We start from the raw sequence: 26,284 nt of genomic DNA, 5'->3' as shown, positions 1-26,284 counted from the left end.
CAAAACCCCTCAGTCATGTCGGTTTCATACAGACCAGGAGTGTGTTACATTCACGGTTTTATATGAATGCCTCGTTGCTTCAGTGGATTGTAGAAAATGCCAAAGACAGACGGACACGGGGTAAATTGGCTGAGAGAACTTAAAGGACCTCGGCTTCAGGAGTTGTGAGTGTCTTGTTAACGGTAATTCTTTCCTTCTCCAAGCTCTGGAGTAGGAGAAACCAGACAAAACATATCAGCTACATTCAGGTCTAACTGTAAACAAGCCTCACATTACACAACTATGTCATGAATAACAATAAGAAAAAAGTGTTTTGAATGTTTGTTTGTGTCTTTGTGTTTCTGAGAATGTTGAAAAAAATGCTTAGGATTAGAGTACATATATGTTTATTTATATTCAACATATTCTATTTAAGTTGATGGGTTATGAACATTCTGACATTTAGGCTTATTTGTTTGATTTGTGGAGTAAATGTATGTGTTGTATATTTGGTGTATGTGTTTTATGTTTGGTGTATGGTTGATGTGTGTATATATTGAGAAATTTTAATATAATATTATATTCAGAAAAAAAGAAAATAGCAAAAAATTGATTGGATTTTTTTGCGTTAGCAAAATGTCAAAGGATATAATAAGTAACAGGTTTTATAGGGACTGTGCTGACTAGGACAGACAATATGGTTGAATGTCATGTCAATGGGTCTTTTTCTCAACATCTCAATGTGCAACAAGCTCCTCGGAAGGTCCCAAACATTTTGTTTACATGGAGGCTGTAAACAAAATGTTTTGTATATATGATTTCAGAGCATTTAAACAACACCTTGACACCTCTTTACAATGTTTGCATAATAAAAATGACAACAGAAAAATAATCAGGTGTGACAGACGTAAATCATTCAAAACATTTAACAAGTTAACGTTAAAAGCTACGATTAAGAGCTGAATGTAAAATTGGGTTAATTGGTTTATAAGTGATGACGTCAGCAACTCAGCAACAACATTTTCACTAACTTACTGAGTTGCTGTTCCGGTTTGAGGTGGCGTTCACATGAATTTTCCAAATCTGATTTTTCAGATTTTTCTGATAGCACATCAGATAAATGAACTCTCGATACAAATGCAAAATTAGGTAGAAACGTGTTCGTCTGTTACGCAGAACATCAGACAAACTCATATGTGTGACACCAAACATTCTATAACCTCCTGCTTTAAACCCATTAAACTCAAGTAGAGATGAATTTCAGACATGAAAGGATTGCGATATTTTTGGTGCCAATTTTAAATCTACTTCAATTGGATTAAATCTAAAAGGACATTTTTGTACAAGTGACCTGCTGAATCACATTTAATAATTAAAGGGGGAAAAAACACCAAAGTAAACACTCTAATTGGACCAATGTGCTGCCAATGGTCAGGATCATTTCACAAATTTTCAGCTTTGTTTCTTAACTGCTCCATTATGGGATTGTGTAAAGTTCAGGTGACGTGCGTGCGTGTGTGTATATGTGTGCGTAACCACGTTTGCAGGTTCACATGTGTATATTTCTGAGGATGCGTGTATGCTTGTTTACTCCCATGTATGTTATTCTGCACTCGTGCGTTTACATTTATGAATCTGTTTGCTTATGTGTGTATGTGTGTGTGCATTTGAAAGACTGTGTGTCTTTTTCAGATTAGTGCTTGGAAATGGGTTTTCTCTTGCAATTAGAGGCCATTACCAGTCCACCACAAGTCAAAAAGAAAGCCTCTTATTGCAGTAAATATACTTAAGTGAATTACTGACCAACTATATACTCAGAGTGTGCAGACCTTGAAAACTAATGAGTCGGAAAATACTACAGGGGGAGAGAGAGATAGAGTTATGCACATAGTTTTGCATTTAGACGCAGAGAGAATTCACCCGCACACTCTTGACCCTGTGAACTTTTAACCCTCACAAAGGGGTTTTCCAAAGTTGCAGCATCAATTTATACACAAACACACACAAAGTTGTATTTGTGAAGGCCTACTTGTGGTTCACTGTGAACAATTACAGCGGCAATATCAGAACTGCTGCAACATCGGTGGGCCGTCTCTCCTCTTTCTCCTCCATTCCTCTGTTTTTTTCCTAAGGTGCACATGTTCCTCACCTTTTTACTTTCTCTCCTTCTCCTTTGCTTCTCTCCATTTCTTTTGCTACCTTTCCACTGAGGCCCATTATGGCTCTTTCAAGGCTCCACTGAGCGAAAACCAATTTACTACACCCATGCCAACCTGCACACATGTGGATGTGCACAAGCACACGCACAAAATGGCTACAATCCCCTTGACCTTTCCTGATCTTGCCAACATCTCAAGTAGGCGCAGGCACACACGCACAGATAGTTATCTTCAGATTGAGATCAGTAAAGTAAGGGTGGGTTTGTTCGAGCACTGATACTGACTCTGTACATGGCCAAGTGTGACTGGCTGGTCCACAGTAACAGTAACAGGGAGGGAGACAGAAAGATTGTCCACACTTTAAAGAAACTATGTGACATGTCACCACCTGCTCCCCCATGAACAGTGTCTGAAACGTGGCTCTAGTTCTTCTGTAGTATTTGACGAGAATTGAGTCTGAAACACTTCACTTTTCACTGTGTTCAGTAGTGATACTTTCTAAAATAGAAAAAAGTAATGAAGAACAAAATACAGCATATTTTTTTCATTTAGCATGTTACACAAGTAAGACTGTCATTACAGAGTTGAAGGCCAAAAACTTGGTCTGGCCCAAATTTTTGGGCTTTACCAGAAATCTTTACGACATGAATGATGGTATTAGAACATTCTAAAATAGCCTTAGTGGAATGACACCAACTGTTTAAATATAGGTTCTAGTTTTTTCCATTTTAAAGAACATGATTTTAACATATTTCTACAATAAGTACTTTGTTTTATAATAATAGAAATATAAGAAATGTTTTCTTTTTTGCATCTTCTTTAATTAATTGATTTTGGCCGTCCAGGAGCAGCACATTGAGATAATAAAGACAACACTGACTTAATATCACCTTAAAAAAGTTTTTTACAAAAAATTTTGTCACAAACAACTAAAAATTATGTCATGTTCAGAATTCTTTGTGACTTCTTCATGAGGGGACTTCATCATATGACAACATATGATGGGGAATAATTTATATGATCAATATAAGCTTTGGATTGTCTCTCTAGCTTTATTATTCGTGGCTATAACATGGAAAATGTGTTTTCGGACCGTATTTTTGTCGACCTTGACCTTGAGGTTTAAAAACAACACCCTGCTTCTGCTTGAGTCAGCTCACAGGGTAATACGAATCTAATTTGAGAATTACTGTAGCCATAAAAGTGCAGTGTACTGTGTCTCTCTTAAATGAGGCCACAAAAAGCATCCACCCTTCACACTGCAACAATGCCTGTCAGAACTTAACCTTTGCTGCATTTACAAATACTTGTTTTAGAAATATAAGGACCGTTACTTGGCAGATTAAAGCTAAAACGATCAACTGACAAAAATTTGACTTCATTTGGATTAAAATCTGTTTTGGATGAAAAAGAAATAGTCAGTTTGAAATAACAGCCACTTCTCTTTCTCGAGTTCATGTCAGCCCAGTAAAACACAAGATAGACGCATGAAACACCGACCACTAGACACACACTTTGTTTGACCTCAGTGGGTTAGGTTACTATCACACACCACATTAGAGCTTACTTTATATCCCTGCTATGTCCGCAGACACAGCGTCCGTCCCTCACGACAAGCATGTCCATTCATACCCATTAGGATGGCAGTAAATAGCTGGAGCCGACCGTGACTGGGCCTTAATCTGATTGCCTCACACAATGGACACTCAGGACAGACAGATCAGTAAACAGCCAATGGGAGAAGAACATGCATAGACAAGCTACACATTGCGATTATAGGGACGCAAATTAGTCACGGAAATGAAAAGCAGTATCATTAACTAGTTTAAATGAGAGTCACACAAACACACACACACACACACATACACACACTGAATGGGATCTTTAAAACACAAACACTTGTGTACAAGGACAGACACGTGTTCACAAAGACACAAAATCAATGCACTTTAATAAAGCTACATTCATTGAAGATGCACACACACAGACACACACGCTCTCTTTTAGAGCTTACTGACGTCACACACACACACACACACACACACACACACACACACACACACACACACACACACACACACACACACACACACACACACACACACACACACACACACACACACACACACACACACACACACAGTCGGCCACCCTGGGCATAAGGACAGACATGAGAACTGGGGAGGTCAGAAGTTCACTAGGAGAAAGAGTTATGAGAGAATCGCTGAGTCATCCATCAATTATTTAAAGTGATGAGACGTCACTTACTCTTCCTTTCACAATGACAATATGACAGTTTTAATGTGAGTCTCCCACATTTCTCCCACACTGCATCATATTACTCTCACATGAGGGATCATCTCATAAATCTAGGGCTTAATAGCATTTGATGGAGATAACAAAAATCCAAGTCACAGTAAACATCTGCAAAATGAAAAGCATCATTTGGCCAGTGGCCTTTTTATGATGACCACACTTTCAGTCTGACTGGGCAGTAGGGGGGCTCGGGCCACAATTTTCTGTCCGAACCTGACCAAACCTGAGAAAAAAGTAATCGAGCCCGACCAGAACCTGACGTTTTCACTGATTACAGGCAGATCGCCTAGCTAACGTGACCAAACCCGACCTGAACCTAAAAGTGATTTCCAAATTTTTGTCCACACCCTTCCCCTTGGATCGGGTGTCTACAGGGCAGAGGTCAGCATCAGCATCAATCTGCTGTCTGAGAAATATTCAGTGTCACTGATGAAGTTATCCCTAAAAAAAAACACACACACACACACACAGACACACTCAAAGGAACATATACACACTCAAACAACAAGAGGTCTCTCCATAGAGCTTTACACACCCCTGGGACACACCACCATCATTAAGTCAACAGATTGACTGTTCCGTCCAGTCCTCCCATGAAGCCAGCTGGGTTTCTCCCCCTTTTCATCCCACTCTTTCCTCTCTCTCTGTAGAATATATGTTTCTACATCACACAGAGGTAGCATTAATTGCGAGCTATGCAGAACAGTTTGGTCCGAGTCGAACCCTGAGGACAGAGAAAGAGTGATGAAGCAGAGGAGGAACGAATTTTAAAAAGGAAGTTAAAGATGAAAAAGCAAAATATCTTAAAGCAAAAAGAAATCATCAATAAAAAAGAAATGGTCCTGCCAACACACTCTCAGCTGTCAATCATGAAGTTTCATCCTGTTTTCATATCTTTACATAACTAAATAAATCCAAACTAACCAGAAAACTGAACACTTGATCAAACATCAGCGTCATAGGAATCCCCTAAAATGACAGAAACCTTTTTTGAGTAATATTTTTTTTGGTGTGTTTATTGGTCCATGTCCCATCCAGTAACAAGGAGGAGGCAGGGTTTGTGACCTTTAAGCTAGCCAGCCACCTGGTAGCATTTAAATGCTTTTATCTCACTTTTGGGGGGCTAGAGATGAAGATAAGCACACACACACGCACACACACACACACACACACACACACATTCCTGCTTTTAACGCTCAAACACACTTCATTTTACTTCTGCGGTTACCCAGGTGTCCAACCTTACTGTTGGGCTGAAAAGCATTTTATTGAGCATGAATCATTTCACAACTCATCATGACTCCACTTTAGGTTTGGCGTTTCACATTAACTTACAGTTATAAATAAAAACGTAACACTTAGCTGTTCAAACTTCAAGATTCAATTGAGATTTCGAGTCAAAGCCTGACTAATTACACATGCAACCTGAGCATGAGATATTGTGTTGTTGTGTGCATGTAGGGTTCAGTGATCAGCAACAGGAACTGGCCTGAACAAACACACAACCAGAAGTGCAGGCAGGTGCTACACCAGCAGCCTCCTTTCTTCTCTCTCCAGACACACAAGCTTTGTGGCATTCTGCACAGGGAGGGTCTCCTAAGGCCAGGGTCACCTCCCTGTAGACCACCGCAGCTCGGCTCTGGCTTCCAGATGTTCTCATTCCCACACACACACACACACACACACACACACGGAGAGAGAGAAAGAGAGAGAGAGAGAGAGACCTCCTGAACATGCTGTTGGGGGCTGAAATCCGAATAAATGGACTTTGCTTTGCTACAGGCATTCACCAGTCACAGTGTGTATACTTGTTTGTACACTTACACAGACTACTTGACCTGAATACATTAACTGCCGTCTGTTTATTTGCTTGGCAGTTTCATTTCTGGTCTTTATCTCGTTACCCATTTGCCTTGTTTAGTGTGTAACAGTTGTGTATTGTTTCTTTGTGTGTGTGTGTGTGTGGTTATTGTTTTGATTCCCTGTGTAGGTGCACTGACAGCATCTGACAACAGTAGTCCTCGTGTGTACATTTAAACTTGGCAGAAAGACCTGATTCTGGTTGTGTATATGTGTTAGACACATGTGTGTATGTCTCCCAGCACATGTATGTGAGTCAGTGCCTGTGCACTTGTTGAATAAATGATCTATTCCTGAGTCTGTCAAGGAAATGGGGGGAGTTGAGGCGGACCGTTTGGATGCTGATCAGGAGAGACTGTGTGTGTGTGTGTGTGTGTGTGTGTGTGTGTGTGTGTGTGTGTGTGTGTGTGTGTGTGTGTGTGTGTGTGTGTGTGTGTGTGTGTGTGTGTGTGTGTGTGCGTGTGTGTGCGTGTGCGTGTGTGTGATGGTTGCCGGTGGATGAGGGCGGTGGAATCCACACCAGACCATCTATTATAATGACAGGAAGCAGGAAGTACAACCCCTTTGGAGTCACATGGCTCCCAGCTGTCTTGGCAACCAGAAGTGTGTGTGTATGTGAGTGCATGTGTTTATATATGCAAGTGTGTATTTATACAATATAAATATATATATATATATATATATCAGTCAGTGTAGAGTATAGGTGGAGTAGTATTTGTTTGTGCAATCCTACACATGACAATGACATTTCTGAATGGAATATCTGTATCTGCAACAACAGCAGGTTGAGTTTCATGAAACAGCTGCAGCGGCCATCTTTCAAAATCTCCACTTTCTTTCTCTTCCAATAGAAAAATACTCAAATCTATAGCCCTTGAATATGCAACCGCCAACAATGTGCCAAATCCAGTGCACTGACCACACGTGTTTAGTAACTGCTGCTCAGTACATATGTGCACGCCTACTTGAAGAGGCACAAATATGCACAAATACATTTTCACACATAACCTCACATGCCCGAAACACACATGTAGCTACCCACAAACATGCACATGCATACACTTATTTTCTTTTTCTTCTTGTGTTCCATATATTCACAGCAAATCATGACTAAAGAATGAACATTTTATAAATTCATTAGACAGCTCTTCTGTATATGTCAATTTTAAGATTCTTTGGTTATACATAATAGGAACATATATAAGCAAAACTGAACATTTTTAAAGTTCCACTTTTGAATATATACGCATTTTTACACAACAAGGATAGCACTCAGTACCTATACCTCACCACGGCCTTATAGTACTACACATATCTGTTACACTCTTATCATAGGGAAATAAAAGGGAAAATAAAGAAAAGAAATAAGAAGCCCTGTCGTGTTTTTTGCCCCAAATTGTACATAATCGTAAATATTTCCTTATTTTTTTCGATACATATTTTTCTATAAAAGTGACAACATTTTGCTTTAGATATGACCTTATCTCTCAATGTTGAGGATATTGACTTAAATTTGTCTTGATCGTCCCCTTTACCTTGATGGCCACCACCCACCCTCCTGACCCATGCTCCATCCCTCCACTGAATTCGGTACAAGTCGGTTCAGTGCTTTTCACGTAAAACCTGCTGACAATTAACAAACAAACAGATACGGATGAAAACCCAACATCTGTGGAGGAGATAAATACAGTATATACTTCTGCGTGTAGATATTTCACACACAAACAGACAGTGATTCTGCAGCATCCATCAAAAATCACTTTGGGGGACTTTCATCTGTCAGCCTGTTTCCACTTGTGAGCAGGAGTCAAAAGCAAGATGTTCTGTGATTGAAGACACATAAACTGACAGGCGGACACTTGTCGACTACGCTCTCGCTCTCCCTCTTACTTTCTCTCTCTGTAAGATCTTTAAATAATTCCAGGTTTGTGGGCCGTGAACTAGCAAACCGACGGGGTATCAAATTCAACCGCACAACCACGACGATCACTGCAACGTGAAACCCTCTGTTGCCTCTCATAACCTTCGCGTCAGAAGAATGTTTTCGAAAGTCACTCATTCCCATACGCACACACGCAAAATATTCACCTTCAGACAGGTGGGCGGCGAGCGGCGTCTGCGTCTCTTTGCTGTAAGAGACCATCTCTTTGGGAAGGAAGTCTACCTGTGTGATCTTGGAGGCCCCCAGCTTCTGCATCCTCCGTCTGGGTAACAGAAACAAGATGTCATCATTAGCAGGGCCACACTGAGCTTAAACTCAAGTTGTCCTTTTGAAACTACAGTGCATTTTCATTTGTGCAAGGTTTACAACTCTAAACAATGTGTAGACTAATGTCTGTCGTAACAACGTGTTCAATTTCCAGAGCATTGTGTCGCATACGTGGTTCGTAAGGTTTTGTGTTTTAAATCTATTCACATTTACATTTGTCCTTTACATGTACAAATAAATTCAAATCAATGTTCTATTGAATATAGGTGTTGCAGTGTCATTTTTGCCAGGATGTAGGAGGACAGGAGGAGGATGTACCCGAGCTCAGAATCCGCCTGCAGCTGCAGCACAGAGGGGTCTGTGTCCCACTGCAGCGTCCTGATGTCACCAACAGAGGGGGCAAGAGAGGACATGCATGTTTACAAACGTTACACATTGTCTAACACACACACACACACCAATAGCACATATTACCAAAACATATGTTACCATGAGCATGCACACACACATGATCACCCACACACCACTTATCTAAAAATGTGAATTCCCATTGAACTTCATGCAAAGATGGCACTGTACATGGAAAATGTTTATTTAGGTGGATATCGCATGGGAGGGCTGTACATTAGGGAGATTTCCTTATACATCAATGTTTTTCTATTTATTCTAGATCTCTACTGACCTCTGGTTATAGATTTCTTGATCTTCTGCCAGGAATTTATGATAATTTGGAAATACCCACATATTTATGGACAAAAGAAAATACGTTGTTGTGTGGGAGAATGTCAAAATCGTTTAAATCGTGCCATTGGAAAAGCTGAATGATGATCAAATTACTTAATTAAAAGCAGGAATATCTATTTATTCTAAGAACTAAAAAATATGAGTGAAATTGTATCTATTTTTTACTCATATTCACACATGCTAGATTATATTTAGTGTCTTGGTGTTTGATGTGCAAAATTGTGCCAAGTAATACATGAAAATCCATGATTTTACATCTCACTCCCAAAGCTGAACATATATCACACATGTAACCTTCAGCATATGATAATCAAAATAAATCAGTATGTGAAGGTTCAGCCTTCTCGGCACAGATGACAATACGCATGCCATGCGTGATCGATGAGTTTTGTGTGAGTCCATTCATTTGATGAGCGAGGTCGTTCAGCAGTGCAGCTTATTTCATTATATTGGGGAGGTAGGATTTATTTACTTACAGTGAATTTCAAAAGCAACTGAAACTGGATTTTATGTCACTGGATTTTATGTCAAGATGGTTGTAATCTACCACTTGTCAGAGGATGACACAACCCCACTTCACTTTTTGTGTTTTAGAGCCGGTGAACACAACCATTAGGCCTTCCACTCGCGCCACACAATAGCAGGTGAGAGTGGAAAGGCGTTTCTTTAGCCTGACAGAAAAGAGTGTTTTACACTAACAGAGATGACACTTTAAGCAGCTGATTGTCAACTCTGTGGCAGCTGCAATCACCTCTGTGGCTCCATTAATGTGAACAGGGACATTTGGAGCTGGTATTAAGGGAGACAGCAAAGGTTTCAGGACAGGAAGTCACCAGCGGAGACAGGAGAAATGGAAGTTAGAGATGCCCTGCACCGATTTAAACTTGTAAATCATGATGGAGGCACATCGGGGTGACCACTGCCAACACTTGGGTGCTGTTGTGTTCACACGAGGATGGCCTCAGCCAGGGAAAAGCAGGGGAGGGGGGATTCCTGGGTTTGACATGAAAAGGCTTACCTTGCGATCAGTGCTTGGGACTTGTTTTTAGAGAACCCTGACCTAAGAAGGGACACACACACACATACACAGCCACAAATGGAGGAGCTCAAAAGGGCATGCCATCGTCCAGGGTGGATTTGGGGGGGAAAAATCTGTCCAATTTGTAAAAATCGAATTGATGAAAGCTAAAAGAAACAAAAACTCTCACGTGCCAGATCTTATTTTTGCTGGGAACTCTCTTCATCCCCAATTCCACCCATGGTCATACCAGAACAACACATCACTAATGACCCCTGAGGGCACCACTCCCTCACACATTGACATATACAGTCAGCGAATCATTCAAAAGCAAATGGCAAGTGCTTGATGACCACTCTCTTCTCTGCGGCAGGTTTAATTCGCCAAAGCGGCCATGAACAGAACCTGAAGATAAATAGTCTGCTGTGTTATGAGTGTGTTGTAAGCACTGTGGAAGAAACCTACGGTGCAGTGACTGAAAGGAAGAAGCTTACATTTCAGCTCAACATACTCCAATAACTGGCCCACAGAGGCTGCTTTCTGACAGTGTTGCTTACTTGGAAGTACCTGGAAACTGTAATTTGCCTTTGTCAGTATTTTCGTTCCAACATCTACTTTGCAAGAATATCTACAGCTGAGACACACTGCGAATTTCTCAGGACGAGCTATGAGAGGCAGAAAACTGCACAGCGGTCATCAAAACACTGGGTGTCACGACAAATGACAGAAACCACATTCAAAAGCAAACGATGCACCACAACTAACAGTGACACTCGTTCTTACCTAAACCTGTTGTGCACATGACAAGTAAAGAGACAGAATATATACGTGAAAAATTCACAGACAAAAACCTATTTAGTTTCATCATCATATTTAGGCCACAATTTCATACTGTTTATTGATAACCTCTCAAAGCCTGGTATAAGAGAAAGAGCAAATCCTATAATACAGTTTCAAAATGTCTTATTTTATTTAAATCTATGTGTGGATTGTTTTGCTTTTTTACAAAATAAAGCAGGAGATTTTCCAAATATCTTTCCTGACTTTGTAAATAAAAATAAAATCTTAATCCAGACCCCAAAAAACAACTTATTTTACTATATTGTATATTAATCTTATTTACTAATTTGCGGAATGGAGATGGATGAAACTCATGCACCAAGATTTTGACCTACCTGCCGGCCGCGCCTCCATCAGCTGAGTCCTGGCTCCCCGTCTCGCTGGGCGTGCTCAATGATTTTGAGGGGGACACAGGGGTCGGGACTAAATAATGAAAGCAACATGAGTCTAACATTAAAGGCTGCAAAGAATGGACTGTTGAAACAAAATGGGATGGGAAGCAACAAAGTAAAAGAAATGATGGACAAATATAATAAATGTTTAAAAGAAAGGAGAGGGGGGGAAGGGCATCAAATGCATTGTTGGTTTTGTGTTTATTATTTATCAGCTCTGTTTAAAGTTAAATTATTAATAACTTCTATCAGGTCGATTCTGCAATAGTCAACGCTGAGGTGTTGAGGGTGTTGTTACAATGTCACACCACTAGAGAACAGTGCTTCCAAATGTTTAGAGGAACTGAAATATGCAGGGTAGACGTTTTTGAGCAGCACACATTGAAACAGCATTTATGTTCAAATACCTCATTACGACATATAAAACACTCAATGTATACAGTGGAACAGAAAAGTACGATAAAGAGGAGGTTGCTAAAAAAATGACAAATCAAAGTTGTAATGAAAAATGTTCAACGCAGTCCAATCACATTATCTACAACAAATAATTAAATCAACTTAAAATAAAAAAGAAACTAATACTAACACAGTAAATATTTTTGTAAAAATAAAAAAAATATATGAATTAAATAAAAGCAGAATTTCTATATAAATGAGATTTGTGAAAACAGAGATGATGACATCTTTAGTTTTCTGATAATTTCATTAAGGCAGAACGGGACAGATCATTTTAACCGTATGATGCATACAGCAAGATGCTGTGTGCCTCCTGTCTGCAATATGATTTTATGTGTATTTACAGTCTGATCTTTAAACTGTTTTTCAGAAGCTTTTTGGTTGTAATTAATAAAGTAATTGTGCAATTTTTGAACCATCAGCGTAGGTATTGCTCTAGAGCTGTTTTCAGACATTAACTCGATTATTGGGTCTGGACATTGCATGAGTTTGCCTTTAACATGTGAAGAATGCAGCAGGGTCAGATGTGTTCACAACAACAGGAAACTGTCCAGAATAGTTCCGGTGAGAGGTGGCGCCCAGGTGGAGAATGCAGGAGGCAGGACATGATGTTTAAATACTGCTGAGGGAATTACATTGTTTTTGTTAACACCGGCGTCAGCCCTTATCATCAAACGCTCTTTAATCTTATTGTCTTTCCCAGTTGACATCTCTGTCTGTCTACATGTATGCCTCCTCTTTTCAGTCCTGAGATACATAAATTCTTCCAGTTTTGCGTCTGATGTGTGTTAAAATTGTCGTCACCACACCCACCTGCTCCGTGTGGATTTTTCTGATCTTTTCCTGCTGTATTCTCACATGGGCTCACTTGTTTTCAGGGCATTTTACTCAGGGGCTGGCAGGAAAAGTTGTGTCCAGAGCAATTGACTTAGACATTAGCGTTCTCACATACAACCCTTCCAGAAGATTTCAGGAAACTGTCCAGACTTCAGTCCATGTCTGAAAGCAGCTTAGGTGTTGTTGTTTATTAAACCCATCATAATCACAAGAGGAGGATTGATTTATTGTTCAGTGCATAGGAGTATCATGTACCTAGTGGAGGCTCTGGCGATATACCGATGCTCTGTAGGAGGGCCTCAGTCTCCCTGCGCTTACGATCCAAGTCTGAATCCTCTGGGGTCACCTCTGCCTTCTGCTGGCTCTCAGCCTGCACAGGACACAGAGACCAATGTAAGTTTATACACCTTGAATTACACAGTCACAGCTCAGCCATCATGAGTTGAAGAGTGAGTGAAAACATGCGAATGCACATTTCAATTAAAACCTCTAACACTAACCTTATGCACACATATGGATGTTTGTATGCACGCATGGACACACACACCCTCGGCCATGTATGTGTCACGGCAATCCAACACACAAACAGCACACACTAGAGGGTGAGACAGTATGAGTGGCAGTCGTGGGAATGTACTCACTTTCTTCCTTACCTCTTTCTTCTTCCTCTCCTCCTCCTTTCTCTTTTTTTCCTCCCTGATTTGGGCGAGGCGCTGCTTCTTGCGCTCGAGCTCGGCTTTTAGGTCACTTTTGTCCGACATGGTGTCCTGGGGGGCTTCAAGCGAGAGGATTGAACAGGAGTGGGACAGTCACAATATAATCTTTGGTTTCATTTTAACAGGACGTGGCATTGGAGGAGTATCGGCTCATCCAGTGGGCCCAAGGGATTCTTCAGAGAACCCACTGGGTGTGGCCGCTAAACATCCGTACAGAGTAGATCCATAACCTAGGATCAGCAACCAATAACGACTCGATATTGATGAAACAGCCGTCAATACTAGGTCCTACTGAACTGAAATGTATTTGTATATAAGAGTGACACTTCTACATTATTAGTTATATTTTGTAATAATGTGATATACATACTTCTCATGTGTCATTTCCAATAATACCTTTTCTATTCCGGCTTTAACCTAGCTTTAGTATAATCTTTCATATTTATATTTTTGTAACTTATATTACCTGTATTGTTATATATTTAGGCAGGGGTCCACTCTTACTCCTCAATGCACCTGATATTTAGATAGATCACTTATTTTTTGATACTATTATATGAAGGTTTTCTTTGTTATTGTAACTTTGAAGCAAGACCTGGTCCAAGCATTTTCCTTCGAGATGAATTCTGCTCTAACTCACTTGATCTTATTTTAGCTCGTCTCATCTTATTCCTCATTTTCCAGAGTATGGGGGCTATATTTAGGAAGCCACTTCTCAAAGACCTCCCCGAACCGGTTTTGTGCATTAAAACACTGGTGACACTTCAAAAGCACTTGGGTGCCATTATACCCAGTAGGAAAATATACAGATTATGGCCTTATGATTGGTCTCTTGAATCAGGAGGTCTAAATAAGTCTAAATAGGTTGGGTACCTATTAATAGCAGAGTAATTGCTGGATATTAGGCCAGTGTCACATGATCACACATATATACAAATAGCACATTTGAAAGCTGGAGGTTTAAAAAACGTCTACAAAAGCTATTTGGAACAAATATAAAGGACAACAACAAAAGGTTTGAAAGATGTTGTGTCCTCTAATATTAAAGTAATGAAGGGACAGACACATACACACGTTACGTTGATAAATATCCACACAGGAAGACAAACAAACCTTTAAGTGAGTGATGTTAGCTAGCTACAAATAACAAGCTAACGTTAGCTAAACATTAGACAGCGTTTCTATATGCAGCGTTGCGTTCAAGGCCTCGTTATAAACACTGTAACAAAGAACGTTACCTGACAATAGACAGGTGATATTGAATTTCAGTAATAACAGTGAACCGGGCTGTGAACGTCTCCTACCTGGTCCACTCGGGCTGATAATGATGTGTCACCCGTGTAAAGATGCTGTCTCACTGATGCAACAGAAGGAATCACCACATCCTCCGGCTACAGACCTCCACACTGGATCCTCCGCACAGGTCGGCTCTACCTTCCCCGCGTGGCTGATGATGACGGCGGATAAAAATCACAGCATCTCAGCGACTAACGACCAGACAGCGGAGGAGACAGGTGCAGCAGCACACCGATACATCCCGAGGAGGAGCAGGAGGATGCTGATGAGGAGGAGAGGAGGGGTTTGGTCTCCTCCTCCTCCTCCTCCTCCTCCTCCTCATGCTCCTCTTCCTCATACTGAGGACCACTCATAGGTGCTGCAACGCTGCCATCTTCTGGGCGTTAGAGGAAGTGCAGCTGGAGTCCCCATAACTAAGATAAGATAAGATAAGATAAGATAAGATAAGATAAGATGAGATGATACGAAATAAGTTAAGGTAATATAAAATAAGATAAGATGACACTTTATAAATCCCGAAGAAAATTATTGTTCTAGCTTGTTCCAAGATCACAGTGACAGAACAATATAGAATCGAATAGAATACAGTGAATAAAAATCCAAATTCACTCTTAAAATATAAAAGTATACATATATTGTAAATTGAATACAAATATAAAGTGTATACCGAGTAATTAAAAACATTGCTTAATAGTAAATGTCAATAGACACGAGAAATTAGATAAAATAATCATGTTACATGAGACAGAGAAAGTAATACTAACACAAAATGGCAGTAAGTAGATAAAGGAGTTAGTAATATTTATAAAGTGATGAACATAATTTGAGTCCTAAATATTAGTTCTAAAATCAATAATATTAGCTTAAAGATGTGTTTTTTTGATATATTTTAAACTATGTAAAAGCCTGTCACATTTACTTTGCTATTAAATATAGGACAAAGGTATTAATGTGTAGTTTAAACAATCTAAACACGTATATATACAACACATTTCTACAGTGTCCATGTTCTTTCGACATTCATATTTCAAAGCACACGAACGCTGCTACGACTTAACAACTCCAGACATGGGACCTTTAATATTATTATTGCACAGTTTTCTAATGTACAAAGAATATGACACTTAAATGAAGATACTATCCAACAAATAATGTGAAGCTGTACAGAGAAATAAGCAAGAGACAAAATAGCCATGACACTAAAATATTGAAATGATTCATAAATACAAATAAATAAATAAAAGGGCTTGGGCTTGTTTTCTAAATCATATTATTTTATATAGTGGATTAATTCCATTGCATTTTCCTTATTCATGGTTTTGGTGAAAGAGATAAATTCAAGGACCCAATATTCAAATATGTGCATTTGCGGAAGTCTGTCTGTAGGGGGCGCTGTAACAAACCATTCAGTTGTTTTCCAACGTGGTCCGGAACCAACAAGAGTGAGCGAGGACTCTGACCCGCCCACAGCCAGGCCAATCTCCCCGCTCATTGGCTGCAATTGACTCCCCTTACTCCTCCTTCCCCTCGTCCAGAGACACAAACAGAGACATAGCGGCTTGATGTAAAGTTGTGATCGGAGGACACGCAACAAGTTGGCAGCATGAGAGGAGGAGGAGAGACACTAACTTCACGTCAAGATGTTTGTTCAAAGTGTTTCTGTGCGTGACGACGAACTTTGGCTTTAAAACTGCGCCGAAACTGGAGCTGCACAAAGAACTGAGTCACAGTCACAAGCAGAGGAAGCGGAGGACAAAATGAAGTTTGCTCAGTTTCTGCTGAAAAACGCCTCCGTGGCTGGAATTCCGAAGCAAGTGGAGAAGTTCTCCAAGTTCTCCCCTTCGCCCCTGTCCATGAAGCAGTTCCTGGACTTCGGTAAGCAAACTTATCAGGGTAAGTGAATATCGCCCTCCGGACGATCTCCTGCTGTGTTCTCCCATGGGCTCAGTTGGACATTATCCGGAGTTGTTAGATCTCTCTGTACATTTCTGAGTTGATGTAAACGCTTGTTAGATTGTGTATGTGGTAAATGCATCCAGTCCGGACCCAATTTTGCGGATATCTTCCGGAGGTCTCTGGGATGATCTTATTCAGATTAGTATAAGTATAAGTGAAGTGCTTTTTAAACAGAGACCTGGTCCAATGTGGTCTATTTGCGAAAAAAACAACAACAGTGAAATCTCCCTTTATACCATTTTCACAAATAGAATAAAGGTTTCACAAATCCGAAACAGTGTTTTAATGAATATTTAGCCTCTCTGGGATAATCTAGTCCAACTTCAGCCTCGGCTCTGGAGAATGTCAGGAGTTTACTCAGAGTTCAGTGCATGTCTGAAAGCAGTGTTGTCTTCCCCCCCCTCCGCACCCTCACGTGGCTGTTGCACAACTGACCTTATTTTCTTTGTGTGTGTGGTGACAGCTGACCGCGCACTACACAGGTCAATGACAGACAACCAGACAAGATACATGTTCATGGAGTGTGGAGATGTTTCTCAGATCTTGTAGACGCATACGGAAGTTGAAATTTAACCTTGAATTTTTGATCAACCGCTCAAACTCACGCTGATTCATGCATTTTACACAAGCAACCTCTCATGTTACTGCTATATCAGCAAAAATATCAAAAATGTAGATATGTCCACCACTTCGCACAACAGATTCCTGCAAAGCCCAACCCCTTTAATTCTTCTGATGTCAATGCTTTCATGACCTTGCTGTGTTTATTTTAGTGTCCTTGTTGACACATTGAGGTCAGAGTTGAATGCTTGCTAAGGCTATTTTGTTTCCCCCCCCTGCCTCTGTCCCTCATGTGACCAAAGGCTCGGCCAATGCATGCGAGAAGACCTCCTTCGTGTTCCTGCGCCAGGAGCTTCCCGTCCGACTGGCCAACATCATGAAGGAAATTGATTTCCTCCCAGACAAGCTCCTCGGCACTCCATCCCTTAAGCTCCTCACCAGCTGGTAGGGTCACAAGCCTGCGCCGCACCTCTTTCTATTTAATCTGTTGTGCCACAGTCAGACTCTCTAAAGTCTGGGAATCCCTCAATCTCAGTTGACAGACAACTGTTACAGCGGCAGAGTCAAATGAAGGGCGAGGAACTTAAGGGCACCAACTGTAGAGCGAGGGAGTCCCGCTGTGCGTCTGATGTCATTTATTTTCAAAGTTACCAGGTTACACAAGGTCTTACAGGGACTGGTCCATGTTTCAGCACAGGAAAGGTCCTGATAAACCAGTGTCTGGGTTCCAGACTGTGCATTCGCTCTGTATGCATTCGTCTCCCTCAGCTTTGGTGACCTCAGCGTGTCACCTACTTATCTGATGGGATGAACGCGTGGCTGTTGATGTTGTCTGGGGTTGTGTGAGGTCACTCTCTCCTCCTCCCTCACCCACCTGCCCTCTGTGCACTCACAAGCTCAATGCCACTGAACGTGCTTTATGATCTTGTTTTGTTATTATTGTAAGATAAGGCTGATGAACCGGCCACTCTACTGGTCCCTATTTGATATTCCCATTACTTTTTTTATTTAATAGGCCTGTGTAACTTATAATACAACTATGTGTACGTTTTACATCTTACATTATAACAGGAATATACAGCACAGATTCCGAGTTTTGAAGAATGTATGCAACTTGGTGTCTGCCAGCATCACCGAGATCCACCTGTATTTGTTTGTGGTCACAACCCTCACACAGGTCGAGCTAAACCAGCATATACGAACCCGAGTACACATATACACACACAGATACAGTTCAAGGTTCAGAATGTACATTATCTAAAGGCTGTAAAGATCAAGTACAGGAGTGTGTTTCTCTCTGTGTATTGGATTCAACCGTACTCTCCTTTCTTTTACTTCAAGTTGCCCCTTTTAAAAAACAGAGTTTCTGCAGGGTTTTTAAAAGTCTGGAGTTTAGCGGAATTTTTAGGCTTTTTAAAAGTCTTAAATATGTTAAAATATTATAAATGCTTAGTTAGGTCTTAAGTGTGTTGACGCTCATTGAATGCTAGCTCTGTTGGACTCAGTACTTGACATAGATCTAAAAATGTATTAATTTTAAAAAAGTCTTAAATTTAACTTGTTTAAACCTGCAGAAGCCCTGAAAAAGCAAAGTATAAGTGAGGGTTGTTTAGTAATGCAGTCTATTTGTTTGAAGAGCTCAACAGCTTTTCTCAAAAGCCAAAAAATGGAGCTGTGTTACTGGGTATTTTAACCCAGATCATTCTCTTTTCATGAGCCAGAGTAGTGTCTGTGTTAGTCCTCCACCACTAAAGTATTTACATTTCTTCATTTCCTGCCAAAGACTCGATCTCTCTCTTGTTGATGTTGTTCACGAGAGGAGAGGAGAAAGAGTGGTGACACTGAGATGTTTCCCTGGAAAACTCCCGAGAATAGAAGTCTCATAATAGTCCGTGACAAGATGTACGTGTTACCTTGCATGGCCGGGCCTTGATACAAAACTGAGAGCTGAAGGTCAGCTGAGGGACACACTCAGCAGCGTGAAAGCAAAGCCACACTGCTGTTCACCTTTCACCCAGTTTCACAGGCGAGAGCGTGACTCAGTGAGCTACAACCTACGATGAACCAAAGGGGGGGACTGGGTCTTGAAGCACGTGAAAATGCTTTATGCTCTAATTATACAGTTGTTCTAGTCTAGTAAATCAAAGGAAGTCAGTGTGATATTAAAGTTTCTGATCATTGAAATCCCTATATATTTGTTTGGAGCTTTTTCTCATTCAGATCTTCAGTCCATAAACCACAGAGTGTTTCAGTGTATTTCTGTGTGCCCACCAGGTATTCACAGAGCTTGCTGGAGCTTGTCGACTTTTTGGAGAAAGATCCAGATGATAAGAGCGTCCTGACAAAGTAAGTTAAGGACACTTCCTATATCATACTGTCTGTTATGAAAACAGCTGTCCCGTTCACACACATCTGTCCCGTTCACACACCTTGTTGTAAAGCAGCTGAAGGCCACCCACACATTAATTAAAGCTGCGCAGTTTCTGCAAAGTCCAACATGTTTCAACACAAAGAGGAACCATGCATCCAATTATATGGTTAAGGTTGATTTAAGAGTAATTCATCATTCTAATGCCTGTATGTCAATATTTACTTCCAGGGTGTAGACTTTTTTGCATCTGGTGCCATTTGTTTAAACTTGATCTGAAAACAGTTGATTCAAGTATTGGTATAAGTGGAACATTTGCCTGTACAAATGTGTCTGTTTGGCTGCTTTGACATTCCAGATTGTCCAAGATCAGAGTAAACAGTAGATAATAATTAGATAAATAGTTTCATGCAAAGTATCACGAGTCAGTTATCAAATTGCTGGGATCAGCTTTGATTCAAATGCAAGACGCTGGATATTGGTACATTCTTGGTGGGCTTGTGTGTGCATGTTGGCTGATATTAGTGTTGAAATCTATTGTTGCAATACAAAATCCTTGATGAAAAGGACTTAGTAAGTTGTAGTCTGAAGTCTCACATACATACACAAATGTCGAGGGTCAAAGTTCATCAAAGTTGAACTTCACGCAAAGCCACGCAGCAGATTTGCTTCACCACAGGAAGCAAAGGTTTTATCCTAAGCCCCCTCCCACAATTTGGAAGCGAACGGGTTCAAGCGAACTGCTTCATTCACGTACTGTTTGTGTGACTGTGCCCTAACTGGACAGAAATCATTGCTGAATAAGGGTTTCCTCTCCTGTGTTCTTGGTCTGTAAATGTACAACATTGAGCTATGTTTAGCAGACGTGTGTGCTCAATGCCTTGCACGTCGATAATCACATGTCCATCATCACCATCATCCTCTTTGCCCTCAGCTTCACACAGACCTTGGTGCACATCCGGAACCGGCACAACAACGTGGTGCCCACCATGGCCCAGGGTGTGGTGGAGTACAAGGAGGCGTTCGGTGTGGACCCCGTCACCAACCAGAACGTCCAGTACTTCCTGGACCGCTTCTACATGAGCCGCATCTCCATACGCATGCTCATAAACCAGCACAGTCAGTACTGTATAGCACTTGGTGATTGACTGTGAGTTAATCAATACAGTTGCCAACACTCACAGATCGCGTCATTAAATTACAGCGTGGTGAAAACAGAAGGGACTCTGTTACAGTTTGTGTCGCCGTTTAATTTAAATCGTATTACTAATTAGGTTTAACCAATTAGTTTAAGAGTTGATGTATAAAAGACATCAACATCAACACTCCGCCTGCAGCAATGCTTTTGCACCAAATGCATCTGACATTGCTGCCAAGAGAAGAGGAGATTTAGTCAATTATGTCAACTACTGTTAATATTCCCCTATGCAAAGTCCCCACTTTGCTTTGTATGCACCTTGTAGAAAAGTTGGCTCTGCATTGCGTCTATTTGTTGTGTTGGTTGTTTTTTTGAATGTGTGTCTTTTGTTCTGCTGTTTAGCATTAATCTTCAACGGCAGTGTGAACCCGGCCCATCCCAAACATATCGGCAGCATCGACCCCACCTGTGATGTCGTGGAGGTAGTAAAAGGTGAGTCATCTTTCTCACACACACACACACACACACTGTATTTCTTATCTCCTTTCCATCCCTAACTGTTCGTGCAGATTCATGACTCTTTGACCCTTTTCCAGTATTATCTAATGTCTTTAGAGTAAGTGGTTATTATGATGTATGTGGCTGTTATAGTCTTGTGTCTGTAAATGTGTTAACTGCTTCACTAAAAGGCAGAAAACTGAACGTCTCCTTGATTTATTTCCCGTTCACCACGAGTTATAGAATTTTCCAGGCTGTAATGTGACCACAGTTTGCTCTGTGTCCCTCTGCAGATGCCTATGAGACTTCAAAGATGCTGTGCGAGCAGTATTACTTGACCTCGCCTGATATGGAGGTCAAAGAAATCAACGGTATGTTTTTTTTATCCGTGTGTTTGTTGAATCCTTCTCGGTTCTCTGCTCTAAGGATCCGTGTGAGAGGAAATATTCACTGGTGCTCTGCTAGAATTCAACTGAACTCTCTGAGATGAATGAGTGTTGTTTAAACTGAGGCCTGCTGGGTCTGTTTTCCGTCAGTCGTTCCTGCCAAGAGCCAGCATCAGCATTAGACATTCCTCGACCCTCACAGGTTATAGCGCAGAGAAAGCGACCAAAACAGAAAGAGATTGAAGGATTTGGTCATGCTTACCCTGCAGCTGTAATTGCACACTATATATTTAAACATGTTTACATATATGTACCCTGTGTGCCAGCATAGCCAGAAGCAGGGTGTTCTCCTAATAACTTAAAAGCCTGTGGACGGATTTTCACTGAATATAAAGGTCAAGGTCAACAAATATATGGTCTGGAAAAAACACTTTTTCCAAGTTATCTCTGCAAATACTTGAGCAAGAGAGATTTCAGTGGATCTTGCAAAATCGGGCTAAATGCATTTTTCGAGGTATCTCTGCTTCCTATTGGACTAAATACTTATAATAATTGGATAATGATTTATAATTATATGTAGGATAATGACATCATTTTGAAGCTACATTTTTTATAAATGATGTTCTTTAGTGTAGTAATGCATTAACTTTAGGGTTGTCTCTAGTTTTACTCTAAAAGTTTTACTCAAAGTAAAACTAGAGACATGATGTACAGCTTATTTATATAGACTATGTCATTTTTTATCTTATGGTATTAAAGATGACATAATGAAATCAGAATATGAAAGAGTTAGCGTTGTCTTTTTGGAGTTTATACAGTGAGCAGAGTGGTTGTGCATTGCCACTCTGATGCTTTTCATTACACTTTGTTCTTTGTTTTTCAGCTGATAAGCCGAGCCAATATGTACTTATGTAAAACATCTATTTGCTAGTTTTCTAAAGGTTTAGTTTTAGCACATTAACCGATAAAAGTGTCATTGTATTCTTATGATAATAGTAATTATAATAATGAAATGGTTCACAGCTGAAAACCCTGGCCAGCCTCTGCACATTGTCTACGTGCCGTCCCATCTCTACCACATGCTGTTTGAGCTCTTCAAGGTAAAGTGACAAACAAACCTGAAAACTAGACCTGCGCTACTTTTCCACCGCGTGTCTGCTGACTTATTTTGTAATCCATGTTTTCTACCAGAACGCCATGAGAGCCACAGTCGAGACCCACGAGATGAGTCCCACGTTGCCACGGATCAAAGTACGGGTTTCACTGGGTGCTGAGGACCTCACTATCAAGGTCGGTGAGGACACAGGGAGTTAGAACAGAGCTGGATTTCTGTACTGTACAAAACATTCCTCTGATTAAAGTACTTCATGTTGTAGTTCCATTCTCTACACAAATTCTTCTGCCTTCACCTCCCCCGTATGCAGGCCCATTATGTACTGTAAATAAAACCAGTTGTGATGACTTGACACACAAAGCGGATCGTTGTCCTCTTTATTTTTAGATGTCAGACAGAGGAGGCGGAGTTCCGCTGAGGAAGATTGAACATCTCTTCAGCTACATGTACTCCACGGCTCCCAGTCCCGTCCATGAAGACAACTCTCGTAACGCACCTCTGGTGAGACTGAGCCTGTTGCACATTGTTCAGTCGTCAGCGTTGATGATTATCTAAGCCTAGTTTCACACTACATGGTTTTTGCCTGATTTTCCACTTGCTGACAAATGTCGGAACTCGCCGACAAAAGCCACAAATCTGAGCCAAATCAGAGTTCGAATGATAAAATGTAATTTTAACAACTTTACACAACTGAGAGATATTACAGATGAGTTTACAGTACTTTCTATGAATTTGTTTTATGCATTAGTATCAGATCTGCATTCTGTATTGACCAAAGTGTAAAGTACAGGTATGGGGATCAGTATTGTGAAAGGGGAAAGTGTGAATTAGTCTCTAGCAGCTGGTCTTTTATATGCTAATCCCTAAAAATACTGCAACCCTGTTATTTTTCCTCCAGGCTGGTTTTGGTTATGGTCTGCCCATCTCCCGCCTGTATGCCAAGTATTTCCAGGGAGACCTGCAGCTGTACTCTATGGAGGGCTACGGCACATCAGCTGTCATATACTTAAAGGTGAGAACATCGTAGCCTCCACACACACAATGTCAAGAATTACTTAAAGCCAAAGTTCACATAAGAACGTATTGTTAACTACACAAACTGGATTGATTGAGTGGTGGCTGATGGAGAGTAACTAAGTGAAAAATAATTTAATCAAGAAAAGAAAAGCAGATTTAATCAAGCACAGAACTTTGGAGAAAGTCCCATCAAAAAAAAATCTAAGATGAGACTCTCATTCATGCAAACGGGTGTGATAATTATCCAGATTGAATGATAATCATCACTTCTGTTCTGCATCACCAGGCCTTGTCCTCAGAGTCGGTGGAGAGACTTCCTGTTTTTAACAAGTCGGCCTTACGGCACTACCAGACCAGCATAGAGGCCGATGACTGGTGCATGCCCAGCAAGGAGCCAAGGAAACTGGGCAAGCACGAGAGGACTTGGTGATGGCGGACTGCGGGACGAAAGTAAAGACAGTAAAGAAAAGTATGGACGTATGAATAGTTAAATGAAGAAGTGGATAAACTTGTACTTTAGGTGAAAGAAAGCATCGAGGGCTGTGAGCGAGCTGCTGGACGTGGACCTGTGCACATGAAATCTGGATTCCTTTCCGAACCCTACAAGGAGAACATTTCCCAAGAATCAGATAAATGCAGTGAAATACCTGAGCTGAGCTATTTCTCTCAGCCCCCAGACAATTTAACCCAGCTAAAGCTCGCCACATTAAACCCCATTATATGACAATTACAGGCAACTCTAATGCTGAAGGAACAAGTCAAGTATTAATCTGCTTTTGCTTCACTTACTACACTTTGTTTTGTTTTGTTTTTAGCCATAATAACAAGTATTCACTGTGTTGAAAAAAGCAGGTTAGCTGTTGGTGTTGATGTCCTTTTGTTCATGTTCACACTCTTTAGACTGGTACAGTTCTTGGGTCAATGTAGATTACTGGGTTAAGTTGTGTTTTCGCTGTAGGTTAAATGTGCATCAGTGCCTTGACAAAGCCCAGTTAATCGCGTTAATGAAAGTCCAGCGTACAGACAAAGAGAGCGAAGTCTGCTCCTCCTGTGGCCGTGTCAGTCCTTTTCTCACAACAACAACTTCTGCATTTCATCTTCAGCTCTTACACAAGAGGAGCAGTCCAGAAACACAATAAGAGAAATACATAGAATCTGTTACGTGTGCTGTGATGTGATGAGGCTTGACATTATTTTTGCTTTGATCACTTTGACCTTAAACTCAAAGTCAAAGTATTAGCTTGTTCGATAGAAACATAAACACAGGTGCCTTAGCCTTGGACCCATGCAAGGCCATTTTAAAAAGTTAAATTATTGTAAATATTGAAAAAAACGCATGGATGGTTGAGTCACACAGAGAAAAGGAGACTTGTCAAAACAAAGAATAGCAGCATATTTAAAGTTGATATGAGTAGGTGAAATGGGAATAGTTGAATTTTCACATGAGTTTCCTGCGTGGAAACTGATGTGTTAATCACTGTCGGAACCAAAACACAGGAAAATCTTCAATGTCTCCAAGAGTAACTTTCTAGAATAACACAGGGAATCTTGGTAATTTGATGATATTGGCCCAAGTGTTTTTTTTAATGACGCTCATTTTGTATATTTAAGTGATTTGCTGCACGTCAGAGGGTTTCAATGCTAAATGTTGCACTACAGAAAACTGTCATAGGACGCACTGTACGCTGTCGTGCTCAGATTAGTGCGGCATGTTATCTGTATTTAAATGAATTCAGTGTAGCAGAGACCTATAGGAACACGGACTGATTCTCAGACCAGGTTAAATTGAAGCTGTATTGAGTTATCTGTAACAAGTATTTCACTCAACTCTCAGAGGATGAGCAGTTGATGCATGAGTAGATTGAAGAATGTCACAGTTTGTTTCTCTAATACGTACCAGTCATAAGCATTTCTCAGTTTAGCCTTTGCATAGTTAATTTTAATCGTTTCTTTGAGAATGTAATGTTTTCAAATTTAAGTATTTTTAACTCTCACTTACGGTGATGGAATTTAAGGTTTCATCACTAAAAGGACCAGTGAATGTAGAAAATAAAAATCGGCAGTTTGTCCATTGTGGTTGCTCCTGTTTTATTTCAGACGTGTACTTTGTTGTTTTTCAGCATTTAGAGTTAATTGTCTGTGTGTTGACTGTATTTTCTTCTCTGTTTGATTTATGCAACATGAAAGATGTCAGGATTCATGAGTGTCACAGAAGTGCGAGCTGTAGAAATTAAAGAGTTTCCAGTGGGTTACGTAAACGGCACCGTGTGGCGTGTCCTCCGCTCACTCTTCTCCCTCCCCAGATTGTTTTAGGAAACTTTGCTCTGTTTGTCTGCCACCGTCGCTGACACAGGCCGTTGGCTTTTCGTGGCCGGCTGCCATTGGGGGATGAGAACAGGCCGTCCTGCTCTGTTTTGCCCCTTC

General features: G+C 40.6%; 2 protein-coding genes across 13 annotated transcripts in view; one reads left to right on the top strand and one right to left on the bottom strand.

Moving 5' to 3' along the window:
- Window positions 1-15,142, bottom strand: part of LOC118125305 (cytoplasmic dynein 1 intermediate chain 1) — a 56,405-nt gene extending 41,263 nt beyond the window's left edge. Inside the window, exons 1-7 of one of the 11 annotated variants that reach the window (XM_035183767.2) lie at window positions 14,831-15,142; window positions 13,452-13,585; window positions 13,066-13,180; window positions 11,459-11,599; window positions 10,286-10,331; window positions 8,842-8,901; window positions 8,403-8,518 (exon numbers count right to left, since the gene is read on the bottom strand). In XM_035183767.2, the coding sequence (XP_035039658.2) occupies window positions 8,403-8,518; window positions 8,842-8,901; window positions 10,286-10,331; window positions 11,459-11,599; window positions 13,066-13,180; window positions 13,452-13,571 (598 nt within the window). In that variant the 5' untranslated portion in view covers window positions 13,572-13,585; window positions 14,831-15,142. Of the gene's footprint in view, window positions 1-8,402; window positions 8,519-8,841; window positions 8,902-10,285; window positions 10,332-11,068; window positions 11,075-11,458; window positions 11,600-13,065; window positions 13,181-13,451; window positions 13,586-14,830 lie in introns of all 11 variants that reach the window. The other 10 variants (XM_035183768.2, XM_035183771.2, XM_035183773.2 and 7 more) reach the window with 10 other exon arrangements.
- Window positions 15,143-16,345: 1,203 nt separating this feature from the next.
- On the top strand, window positions 16,346-26,123 carry pdk4 (pyruvate dehydrogenase kinase, isozyme 4). 2 transcript variants are annotated; one of them, XM_035182237.2, is made up of 11 exons: window positions 16,346-16,697; window positions 17,642-17,783; window positions 19,614-19,685; window positions 20,642-20,826; window positions 21,248-21,337; window positions 21,637-21,714; window positions 22,753-22,829; window positions 22,921-23,019; window positions 23,231-23,344; window positions 23,742-23,855; window positions 24,147-26,123. In XM_035182237.2, exons 1-11 carry the CDS (start codon window positions 16,580-16,582, stop codon window positions 24,288-24,290), a joined length of 1,233 nt encoding a protein of 410 aa, XP_035038128.1. In that variant the 5' UTR covers window positions 16,346-16,579; the 3' UTR covers window positions 24,291-26,123. The 2 variants fall into 2 exon arrangements, with proteins under 2 accessions (XP_035038128.1, XP_035038127.1); XM_035182236.2 differs by having other exon boundaries at window positions 16,346-16,715.
- The last annotated feature ends 161 nt before the right edge of the window (window positions 26,124-26,284 follow it).

This window comes from Hippoglossus stenolepis, chromosome 17, assembly GCF_022539355.2.
Source record: "Hippoglossus stenolepis isolate QCI-W04-F060 chromosome 17, HSTE1.2, whole genome shotgun sequence".
NCBI classification, from domain to species: Eukaryota; Metazoa; Chordata; class Actinopteri; order Pleuronectiformes; family Pleuronectidae; genus Hippoglossus; species Hippoglossus stenolepis.
The sequence above is the reverse complement of the archived record's forward strand: the minus strand, read 5'-3'. Positions and strand labels throughout refer to the sequence as shown.